The sequence below is a fragment of the Ochotona princeps genome, chromosome 24 (genome assembly GCF_030435755.1).
Source record: "Ochotona princeps isolate mOchPri1 chromosome 24, mOchPri1.hap1, whole genome shotgun sequence".
NCBI lineage: Eukaryota > Metazoa > Chordata > Mammalia > Lagomorpha > Ochotonidae > Ochotona > Ochotona princeps.
The window spans coordinates 35,255,915-35,268,577 of record NC_080855.1 but is presented as its reverse complement, the minus strand read 5'-3'; the positions used below and the strand labels follow the sequence as shown (position 1 = coordinate 35,268,577).

General features: G+C 41.0%; 1 protein-coding gene across 1 annotated transcript in view; it reads left to right on the top strand.

The window, feature by feature from the left end:
• Positions 1-12,663, top strand: part of LOC131483170 (cytochrome P450 3A6-like) — a 112,563-nt gene that overhangs the window by 4,503 nt on the left and 95,397 nt on the right. The window contains exon 3 of the mRNA XM_058680496.1: positions 3,052-3,145. Within this exon, the coding sequence (XP_058536479.1) occupies positions 3,052-3,145 (94 nt within the window). The remainder of the gene's footprint in view (positions 1-3,051; positions 3,146-12,663) is intronic.

Below are 12,663 nucleotides of genomic sequence, written 5' to 3'. Positions count from 1 at the left end.
TTTTCCCCACTCCTAAACCACTCTATATTGGTTCCCTCACCTACCTGCAAGTTCAGTGGTCTGGAGGGTGGAAGACCCAGAAGTCATTCCTTCCTTGTCAAAATGCACTCAGCAGTTCCTCTTTCCCAGGCCAACCACAATGCTGCCTGCCATATAGAGACCAGAGCGATGCATGCCTGCTGGGAATCCTCTGTATTTTTCACTAATCATGAAAAAAAAATCAGAAACTTTCCTGGCATGCCGGTATAGGTAATACAGATTTGGCATTAGCCAGGCCCAAATCTCTGCAAGCTACTTGTACTTTTTTTCCTCAGCAGTGTAACACTTGCCTAGGTACAAGGCAACCTATGCAGTAGCGTAGAGTTGGGATCCATTTTCAAGTGTTCCCCTACCTAAACAGTTCTCACACAATAGCATGACTAAAAGCCATCTAGGACATCCAAGAGAGGAATTGGATTTTATGGTAAGATTCCTTGTCTCACAGAGCAGTTGAGGAACAGGATTGAGTATGGGAGAGGCATCATTCATTGCTGTATTCCATAATGTATGCACCTGTTACTATGAAGAAGAGTGGAAGACTTGTTACTAATAGAGTGGCTGTATATGTGAAATCATTTGTTAAAAGTTTATACTTTGGAAACACTTGCTGAATTTCCCACCATGTGGCCATCCATGTGGATTTTGCAGCTTCAGCCATAAAGTAGTTTCCACTTCTTCTGCTTCTCTTCCTCTGGTCTGCTATCTCAGTGTCACTGTAGTGAGCATTAACAAGGATCCAGGACCTCAAATATTGGAGTCTATATATGACAGTAAAACCAGGTTACAGGTATGTATGGCCTGAAGTGCATTGGTCTCCATGATTTTGGTTCAGAAATGGTTGAAAGGCAGAAGAAATAAAATTGGTGCTTTGTGACTGAACATCTTGAAAAGAGTGAATGTGCCTGGTGCTGTTTACAAGGTGAGTATCAGCAGTTGTGATTGTGGTTTTCATGAGAGAAGGCATGACTTGGGTATGAATCCTTGAATGTTAGTTAAGGGAAGATATGCATAGTCACGTAGTCCCAAGTTCAGATCAGCTAGATTGTCTTAAGAAAATACTTACGTTGGTCCTGGCATGATGGCATAGAGTTTAAGGTCCTCACCTTGAATGCACCGGGATCCCATATGGGCACCAGCTCTAATCCCAGCAGCTTCACTTCCCGTCCAACTCTCTGCTTGTGGCCTGGGAAAGCAGTAGAGGACGGCCCAAAACCATGGAACTCTGCACCCACATGGGAGACCTGGATGAGTTTCCTGTTTCCTGGCTTTGGATCGGCACAGCATTGGCTGTTGTGGTCACTTGGGGAGTGAAGCATTGGAAGACCTTCCTCACTGTCTCTCCTCCTCTCTGTATATCTGCCTTTCCAATAAAATGAATAAATCTCCTATTTACTTTTTTTTAACTTTTTAAAATTAATTACATTGCATTATGTGACACAGTTTCATAGGCTCTGGGATTCCCCTGTGCCCGTGCCCGTGCATCCACCCCCCCCAATGGTGGATTCTTCCACCTTGTTGCAGTATTACAGTTCAAATTCAGTCAGGATTCTTTCGTTACAAGCCTATACCAAGCATAGAGTCCAGCATCTCATTGTCCAGATAAATTCATCGGTTTCTTCAGGAGACCATCTCTGGTCTGAAGGTAGAGCTAGCAGAACATCATCCTGATCAATTAAAAGCCCCAACATAACATCAACAACAATTTATAACATTATGGAATTAATTGACATGGTATTGAGTAACCAATATGTTAAAAAAAATACAAGTTCTTAACCACATCCTGTGACTGCTTCATTGACATTTCAATTTTAGTTTGTATACAACCAGCTTCTATGGCAATAAGGTACTATTCAGCTATCTTGTGTCTATTTTCACTTTAGTATTTAGCAGTTTATAGTGTTGGAGCATAATTTTGCTGAACCTGGCAGTTTTTAGGATTATAAAACTGGCTTATAACTCTAACAAGGCATATGCCAACAGATTAGGTGCATAGCAGTTTTAGGAGAGGTGTGCAGAGAAAGCTTCAATACCCTAGTGAGGAGTAACTAATCATTTGTGTCCTACCTAGTAAGGTATATGTAAATCCACGCAATAAATAAATATTAGAAAAAGAATAGAAAAGAAAATACTTACATTGCTGAAAACTGCTCACATTTTTATGGCCAATGAAACCTGCAAACACAATTTTAATTTTGTGGAAATGAGGATACCGATAATTCATTTTGAGTAGTTTTCTCCCTGTTCATATCTTACATATAGGGCAGTACCCCCAAACATGAATTTCAAACAAAAATTATATACGTAATATATGTAATATATTATATATGTAATATATGTAATATATCATATATGTATATATAATACATATAATATATAATATATAACATACTATTTAATATATAACATATATAATATATATGTAATATATTATGCATGTAATATCTAATATATATTATTTATATAAAATTAAAAATGTTATATATGATGTGTATATATATATGGTGTGAAGGCAGATTTAAGAAGGACCATGCCCTAAATAGGATGTGGGTTATAGAAACAGAATGTAAAGCCTAAAATTGAAAGCAAACTGCAAGAATAATGACATCAGAGACTCTTAGTGACTCCCACATTTGTTGGAGGCAGTTATGCAACAACTTGTACTCAGAGTAAAGAGAAATTGTTTTCCCCAGTTTGGACCCAGAACAGGAATCTTCACTGTGTTTGAGTGAATGAAATAACTTGCGGGCATTCCAGCCTGAACCTCTCAGTATCATTGTCATTTGGGGGAGATTTTCAGGGACTCAGTCCAGGATTGGGGCTTTGAAGACTTCAGAGTCTTTACCAAGTCATTACAACTTCTTGGTGGAGTTGTTGTAACGAGGAAATAGATAACGAGATCTGCTGTTAATCATTTGGCTATGTGTTACCTCCCTAGCTTGTCTATGCTGGTATCTGAGCAGGTGTCAACTACAAAAAAAGCACCTGTGACGTGATTCCTCCTTGACTTTACAGATATGGCACCTCTACACATGGCCTTTTTAAGAAGCTGGGAATTCCTGGGCCAACACCTCTACCTTTCCTGGGGACGCTCATGGATTACCGCAAGGTGAGTGTCATTTGAACTGTTGTTTTTCTTCACATATTTGCATAGACTGTTGTGGTTTATGAAATGAAGTTCTCCACAGGGGACGTGTTTTTTTTTTTTTACAATCTTTACATAACTAGGGTAAAAAGCTTCAAAACCTACAAGAAGATGGGTAAGACAATTAGCTCCGCATTGTTTCCTTCATATATCTGATGTAAAAGGGGATTTTAAGGCAGAAGCCCCACCTAGTCTCCCACTCACCCCAGGTGCCTGATGTGGGGCATGCTCCGAGGATCTTTCTCAAGTGGTTTTGATAGTTCTTTTTTTTTTTTTTAATTTTATTTTAAATTCATTAATTACATTGTATTATGTGACTCAGTTTCATAGGTACTGGGATTCTCCCCAACCCTCCCCACACCCTCCCACCATGGTGGATTCCTCCACCTTGTTGCATAACCACAGTTCAAGTTCAGTTGAGATTCCCCCATTGCAAGCATATACCAAACAGAGAGTCCAGCATCTTATTGTCTAGTCAAGTTCAATGGCTTCTTAGGTATACCCTCTCTGGTCTGAAGACAGAGCCAGCAGAGTATCATCCCAGTCAATTGAAAGCTCCAACATACCATCAGCAAAAATTTACATCATTATGGAATTAATTGACATAGTAATGAGTAACCAATATGGTAAAAGTAAATGCGATTTCTTATCCACCTTCTGTGACCACCTCATTGACATTTCAATTTTGGTTTATACACAACATATAACATTCATAACATAACTTGTTATACATAACATCATATCAAATTAAGGCAAACATGTGGTATTTAACCTTTTGGGATTGGCTCATTTCCCTTAGCATTATGGTTTCCAGTTTGGCCCATTTGGCCACAAAGAACTGCATTTTGTTTTTTTTAATAGCTGAGTAGTATTCCATGGAGTAGATGAACCATAGCTTTCTTATCCAATCCTCTGTTGATGGGCATTTTGGCTGCTTCCATGTTTTTGCAATTACTGATTGTGCTGCTATGAACATAGGAGTGCATGTTGGTTTCTCATAAAACAAGTGTTCTGGATATATTCCTACGAGTGCTATTGCTGGATTATACGGTATGCTGATTTTGAGTTGTTTGAATGTTCTCCATACTGATTTCCATAGAGGCTGTCCCAGCCTGCAGCCCCACCAGCAGTGGAGTAGGGTTCCCTTTTCCCCGCAACCTCGCCAACAAGTGTTGTTGGTGCTTTTATTCATGTGGGCCAGTCTTACTGGCGTTAGGTGGTACCTCATTGATGTTTTAATTTGGATTTCCCTTATTGCCAGGGAACTTGAGCATTTTTTCATATGTTTATTTGCCATTTGGGTTTGTTCCTTTGTGAAGTGTTTGCCCATTTCCCGTGCCCATTTCTTGAGTGGCTTGTTTGTTTTGACATTTTGGTTGTTTTGTAGCTCTTTGTATATTCTGGAGATCAGTCCTCTATCACCTAAGTCGTGTGCGAAGATCTTCTCCCATTCTGTGGGTTGCCTTTTTACTTTGTTGATTGTTTCTCTAGCTGTACAGAAGCTTCTTAGTTTGATGAGGTCCCACTTGTTTATTTTGGTCTTGATTTCTACTGCATTTGGAGTCTTTTTTAGGAAGTGAGGGCCTACCCCTAAGTGTTCCAGTGTGTTTCCAACATTTTCTTCCAAAAGTTTGAAGGTTTCTGGATGTAGGTTTAAATCTTTTATCCATTTGGATTTGATCTTAGTATATGGTGAGAGATGTGGGTCTATCTTTTTGTTTCTGCAGGCTATCAACCAGTTGTCCCAACAGCATTTATTGAACAGACCTTCCCATTTGCCTGGGTTGTCGTTTGTCTTTTTGTCAAAGATTATTTGGCTGTATTTCTGTGGGTTCCCATCTGGTGTTTCTATTCTGCTCCATTGATCTTCTACTCTATCTTTTTGCCAGTACCAGGCTGTTTTGATAACCACTGCCCTATAGTATGTCCAGAGGTCTGGGACTGTGATTCCCCCTGCTAACTTCCTGTTCTTGAGAATGGTTCTAGCTATTCGTGGTTTTTTGTGTTTCCAGATGAACCTTTGAATCATTGTTTCCAGATCTGTGAAGAATGTTTTGGGCAATTTGATTGGGATTGCGTTGAATGTATATATTGCTTTTGGCAGTATAGACATTTTAATGATATTGATTTTACCTATCCAGGAGCATGGGATGTTACTCCATCTTTCTAGATCTTGTTCAATTTCTTTTTTAAGTAGTTTGTAGTTTTCCTCAAATAGGTCTCCAACATTTTTGGTTAGGTTAATTCCCAGATACTTCATGCTTTCCTTTGTTACTTTGAATGGTATCTTGCTGGTTAGATCTTTTTCCAACTTGGGGCTGTTAGCATACACTATGGCTGTTGATTTTTGTTCATTAATTTTGTACCCTGCCACTCTACCGAACTCTCGTATAAGTTCTAGTAGTCTCTGTGTTGAGCCTTTTGGCTCTTCCATATAAAGAATCATGTCATCTGCATATAGTGAAAGCTTGACTTCTTCATTTCCCATTTGGATTCCTTTGATTTCTTTTTCTTGTCTTATGGCCTCAGCGAGTACCTCTAGAACTATGTTGAATAGCAGTGGAGAAAGCGGACATCCCTGTCTTGTTCCAGATCTCAGTGGGAAGGGTTCCAGTTTTTCTCCATTCACTATGATGCTGGCATTGGGTTTTGCATATATTGCTTTGATTATGTTGTGGATTTTTCCATCTATGCCTACCTTGGTTAGGGTCTTTAGCAGGAAGTTGTGCTGGATTTTGTCGAAAGCTTTTTCTGCATCTATTGATACTATCATGTGATTCTTGTTTTTCAGTTTTTGGATGTGGTGTATCACATTTATGGATTTGCGAATGTTGAACCATCCCTGCATTCCAGGGATGAATCCTACTTGATCTGGATGAATGATCTGTCTGATGTGTTTTTGAATTCTGTTGGCTAGGATTTTGTTGAGAATCTTAGCATCAATGTTCATCAAAGAGATAGGTCTGTAGTTTTCCTTCTCTGTAGGATCTCTGCCCGGTTTTGGGATTAAGGTAATGTTGGCTTCATAGAATGAGTTTGGAAGGGTTGCTTCCTTTTCTATAGTTTTGAAGAGTTTGTAGAGGATTGGGGTTAGTTCTGTTCGGAATGTTTTGTAGAATTCTGCAGTGAAGCCGTCTGGGCCTGGGCTTTTCTTTGTTGGGAGGTCTTTAATCACTGATTCAATCTCTGCTTCAGTTATGGGTTTGTTCAGGTTGATTGTTGCCTCTGGGCTAAGTTTTGGCAGGTTGTGTGAGTCTAAGAACTTTTCCATTTCTTGGTGGTCTTCTGATTTGTTGGAGTACAGTGCTTTGTAGTAATTTCTGATTATGTTCTTAATGGTTGTAATGTCTGTTGTTATGTTGCCTTTTTCATCTTTGATGCTGTTAATTCTTGCTTTCTCTTGTTTTTTCTTTGTCAGTCGGGCCAGCGGTGTGTCTATTTTGTTTATCATTTCAAAAAACCAGCTTTTTGATTTGTTGATTTTGTGTATGTTTTTTTTTTTATTTCTATCTGGTTGATTTCCTCCCTTGTTTTGATGATTTCTTGTTTCCTGTTGTGTGTGGGGCTCATCTGCTGCTGCTTTTCCAATTCCTGGAGGTGTGTGGTTAGTTCCTGTATTTGGCGCCTCTCTTGGGCCTTGACATGAGCTCCAATTGCGATGAGTTTACCCCGTAGCACTGCTTTGGCAGTGTCCCACAAGTTTTGGAATGTTGTATCAGAGTTTTCATTGGTTTCCATAAATTTTTTGATCTCATCTTTAATTTCTTCCCTGACCCATTGTTCGTTCAATAGCATATTGTTCAACCTCCAAGAGTTTCTATATTTCCTTGGGCATTTTGAATTGCTGATTTCCAGTTTCATTCCGTGGTGGTCTGAGAGGGTACATGGTATGATTTCTATCTTTTTGAAGTTATTTAGATTTGCTTTGTGTCCTATCATGTGGTCGATCCTGGAGAAGGTGCCATGTACTGCTGAAAAAAATGTATAGTCTGTGGTCTTAGGATAAAAAATTCTATAAATGTCTACCAAGTCCAGTTGTTCTAATGTTTGTACGAGCTCTGTTGTTTCTTTGTTGAGTTTTTGTTTTGTTGATCTGTCTATAGTTGTTAGCGGGGTGTTAAGATCGCCCACTATTATTGTGTGTGTATCTATGTCTCCCCTTAAGTCTGTAAGTAGTTGCTTCACGAAGCTAGGCGCATTGGAATTTGGTGCATATATGTTCACGATTGTAATTACTTCTTGATGGATCAGTCCCTTCACCAATATATAATGTCCTTCTCTGTCCTTTTTGATGTCTGTCAGCTTGAAGTCTAGGTCATCTGAGATTAGAACAGCTACACCAGCCTTTTTTTCTCGTCCATTGGCATGAAATGTCTTTTTCCATCCTTTCACTTTAAATTTCTTACAGGATTTTCTGGTTAGATGTGTCTCTTGTAGGCAACATATAGTTGGGTGCTGTTTGATGATCCATTCCGTTAATCTATGCCTTTTGATTGGTGAGTTTAAGCCATTTGTGTTTAGAGATAATATTGAGAGGAATTGGTTTTGGGCTGCCATGAGTGTAAGTGTGCAAGTGTGTATTTGCGACTATTAGAGTTTTTGATTGGTTGACTTTTCTTGTATGGATTTTAGTGGGAAGGTCTTCCCATTTGCCATCTTTGATTTTGGTTTGTATTTTTTCTTTCTGGGTTTAGCACCTTCCTGAGGAGATTTTCCAGAGCTGGTTTCGTGTTGATGTATTCTTCGAGTTTCTCTTTACTGTTGAAGTATTTGATTTCATTCTCAAATATAAATGAGAGCTTTGCTGGGTACATTATTCTTGGTTGGCAGTTGTTTTGTTTCAGGATTTGATAGGTTTTACCCCATTCTCTCCTTGCTTGGAGCGTTTCTTCTGATAGGTCGGCTGTGATCCTGATTTCCCTTCCCCTGAAAGTAATCTTATCCTTTTTTCTTACTTGTCTTAGAATGGTTTCCTTGTATTCACTTGAAGGTAGCTTGAGGACCACATGTCTGGGAGACAATTTGTTTGGGTCGTATCTACTGGGGGTTCTTTGTCCTTCCTGGATTTGTGCTAGATTTATATTTCCAGTATTCTGGAAGTTCTCCTGTATTATCTCATTGAGCACTCGTTGCAAGCCTGTCTCCTTTTCCACTCCTTCGGGAAGGCCTATTATTCTAATATTTGATTTTTTGAGGTTGTCTTTCATTTCCTGTATGGACCTATTGGCTTTCTCTAGATTTGTCTCCAACTGTTTGATGAGCTGCTGCCTTTCATTCTGATTGTCTTCCAATTCTGATATTCTGTCTTCTGCTGTGTTCATTCTGTTGGTTAGGCTTTCAATTTTGTTCTCTATATCAAGGATTCCCTTTTTGACTTGATTTATTTCTGCAGTGATATGGTTTTCGAATGCCTTAGACTCTTCCCAGCGCTTTTCACTCTCTCTGACGAATTTCATCATTAGCTTCTTAAAGTCCTTATCTGTTAGTTCCTCTATGTCTTCATCTTGCATCTCAGATATTGGGATTAGTTTTTGGTTGTATTGGGAGGGAGTGCTTGATCTTTCCTCTGGGTCATTGCTTTTTCTGATACTTCTCCTCATTGTGTTTTTACTTCTTGTTGTTTTGAGATTTTAGCGGTGATTCAGCTGAGCCGGCTCTGGTTTGGGGTCTCCGGCTGAGCCCAGCAGGGCTTACTGCCTGAGTCACCAGCTGCTTTCAGGGTCTGTAGATCACAGCCCCGAGTTGGGTCAGGAGGCTTTGTGGGCCAGCCCTAGTGCCAGGCCCCTTCCCCTGTGGCTCCCTCTCAAAGGCAGTTCCCTACAGATTCACTCTGCCGAGCCGCGCCTGGGCTTTGGGTCACAAGGCTAATACAGCGGGGCTCTCTGCCTCAGTGCTGAGCCGAGACTCTCCTTCAGGGCTTGAGGTTAGCACAGCAAGGGCTCCTGCTGCTCGGAGCCTAAAATCCCCAACCCCGGCCTGTGCTGGGCTGGAGATCTCCGCGGCCCCAGTGCCAAACTCGGAAGCGCTGCTCCGCCGAGGGCTGCAACACCACAGGCAGGTCTTTCCGAGCGGGCTCCTGCTGGGAAAACCTGTCCGGCCAGTTCAGCTGAGCCCGCTATGGTCTGGCCTCTCTAGCTGAGCCCAGCTGGGGACTCCGCCCTGAAGAAGCCACTTCCTCAGCTGCACTCTCTCAAGGATGGAAGCGGATCTCTGAGAGGCACAGAGCCCTTTAGGTGAGACGTGCCCCCACTAGTCTGCTCCTCTGCCCAGGACGTGAGGCCCTGTCGAGCGTTGCCCAGCCTCTGGGGCTCAGGGCGAGTCCAGCAACAGGATCCACTGACTCTCCCGCAGCCAGTCCACAGCTCGGAGCCGATATGGGGATCTCTGAGCCCCAGTCCCACAGTGCTGCTCCTGTTCCCTCTGCACTCTCCCAGAGCCGCTGAGCAGCGGGTAGGCAAGCCTCTGGAAAATCTCCCCAGCTTTTCCTCCACTTCTGCAGGGATAATGCACCCAATGATCAGTCCAGTAGCCTCCTCTGGGGGCTCCTGCCTTCCAGGGGACTGGTGCCCCTGTCGGTGTGGGCGCCTATCCTTCCAGCCGCCTCTGTTTTCCCTGGGGCGGTTGAGCCTCTGCCGCCTTCCCCCTGCCTGGGATCGTGACTCACCAGGTTTCTCGCGGAGTGCTGTATTTTCTTTCCTACTTTTTGCGGCTGTTCCTTCACGCTGTGTAGATCTTCTTGCTTTAGTGAACTCCAGTGACCTTCTCGCTCTTCTCCCTACAGTTTCGCGCCTCCTGGCCTGTTTCTCTGCTGGATCGGCTCCCCTCCTTCCCTACTCCACCCTACACCAGCTCTCTGCAGTCGGCCATCTTTTTCAGTCTCCCTTTATTAATTTCTAACTAATTTTTATCTTATACTACAATTCCATAGACCCTTGAATTTCTTTTACCCCTCTTCAAATCCTCATTCCTCTGATTTCCCCTATGTTATTGCAATAGTATGTTGATTAATAAGCAATCATATGTCACTCATTGTGCTATTTAGACATGCCTTGATCCTGCAGGTATAGAAATGGCAAAGGGTGCAGCATTCTACTTTTCCCTGTTCTGTGGGTATCTTTTAGCTGTATAGATAGTATCTGGGTAAGTGCAAATGATTAACTTTTGCTGATGTAAAATTTATGTGTTTCCATTTATTGTTTGTGATTTGGGTATCAATTCTAAAAATCCATTTCCAAGTCTGAAACCATGAACTCAACGCTTATGGCTTTTATGCTAGAATTGTATAGTTTTATATCTGCTGTTGATGCATTTAAGGTTTTAAAGATTTATTTTTATTGATTTGAATGACAGAGTTACAGAGACAGCGAGTGAGGTTGGGTGTAGAGGTGAGAACGAGGGATTGAGAAATTTTCATCTCTGATATGGCTTATTTCCTAAATTGCCTCAAGTACTGGGGGCAGGGCAAAGCCAAATCCAGGAGTAGGAGCTCCATGAATGTCTTTAAATGGTGCATGGCCTGAGAACTTGTGCCATTTTCTGCTGCATTTCCAAGGCACATTAGCAGCAGCCTAGATGGGAATTGGTTTCAGCAGGACTTGAACCAGAACCCATATGAAATGCCTCTGCTGCAGAAAATGACTTAGTTTCTCACAGCACAGTGCCAGTCCTTGAAGTTAGCTTTGTACAGAATAATAAATAAGGGCCTGACTCTTTTCTTTTGGTCTGTCACTATCCAATTGTACCAGCACTAAATGTTGAACTGAATAGCCCCATCTCTTATATGGAAATAACTCATTCACGCTATTCAGTGGAAAAATGGAAATAATGTTTACTTCTGGGCTCAACTTCCATTACTTTGATCTCCGTCTATACAGAAGGCCATGCCCCATTTACTGTGTTCTTTTTAGCTTTCAGTATGTTGAAACTGGGAGTTATGAGAGAGTGATTTTTTGTCTGCTGATTCCTTCCTCAAATAGTCATAACATTTGAAGTTGAGCTAATCTGAAGCCAGTAGTTAACATCCTTTTCTGGCTGTTGCAGAGATTCATTTATTTATTCGAAAGTCAGATTTACAGAGAGGAGGAGAGACAGAAAGTAAGATTGTACATGCACTGGTCGACTACCCAAGGGGCCATAACAGCAGGAGCTGAGTCTATCCAAAGCCAGAAGCCAGGAGCTTCTTCCCTGGATTCCCATGCAGGTACAGGATCCCAAGGCATTGGGCCACCTCTACCGCCTTCCCAGGCCACAAGCAAGAATGGGTAGAGGAGTAGCAGGAATACAAACTGGTGCCCATAAGGGATCCTGGCTTATGGAAGGCAAGAATGTTAGACACTAGGCTACTCTGCCAGACCCTGATTGAGTCATTTAATCTGCAGACAGATTATTGGTCAGGTTGCCACTGCACAGGCCTTGATATCTAATGTTATTATCAGAGTAATATTAGTTTCATAGTATGAATCTGAAAGTTTATATTCTTCCAAGTATTTTTTAATTAATTAATTGTATTAGTTTTTGATGCAGTTCCATTGTTTCTGGGATTTCCCCTCCCACCTCCTAAATCACCTTCCCTTCATTAGTATCTCTTTTAGTATTACAATAGTATATTCCATCATAAACAGTCCATCATTCTGTTTTTAAGTGTATCCTGACATTGTAGAAATGGACAATGGCAGAGAGCCATCATCCTATTGTTAAGATATATTTAACAGTTTCATTGGAAGACCATTTGTAGTTGAAAGTGGAGTTGCATACTGCATTGTATCTTCACTCCTGTGCATGAAAGACTGTATGACATAGTCATTAAATATGACCATAATGAAAAGCCATAGAAAAATCAAGAACAGGAGAAATAGAGATTATTTACTCCATGAAGTTAAATAACATTCTACTGAATGACCAATGTGAAACTGAAGAAATGAAAAAGGAAATAAAAACTTTCTTGAAGAAGCTATGCTACTGTGTGGTCTATGTGTCACTGAATAAATCTGTAGGAAAAAAAAATATCACAACTCATAATATGTGGCCAAAACAAAGGACATTTATATCATGAGATGCTTACAAAGCAATCAAAATCTCAAATAAAAGACCTGATAATGCATCACTTTTTTTCTTTTTTTCTTTTCTTGAATTTAGTCATTAATTACATTGTGTTCTAATTTCATAGGAACTGGGATTCTCCCCACACCTCCCCACATCCTCCCCACATGGTGGGTTCCTCCACCTTGTTGCATCACCACAGTTCGAGTTCAGTTGAGTTTCCCTCTTTGTAAGCATATGCTAAAGATAGAGTCCAACATCTTATAGTCCAGGCATGTCCAACTGCTTCTTGGGGAAACCCTCTATGGTCTGATGGCAGAGCCAGCAGAGTATCAATCGATCAAATAAAAGCACTAACATACCATCAGCAACAATTAACATTGTGATGGAATTAATTGACATAGTATTGAGCAAACAACATGTTAAAAAAGTAAATGTGATTT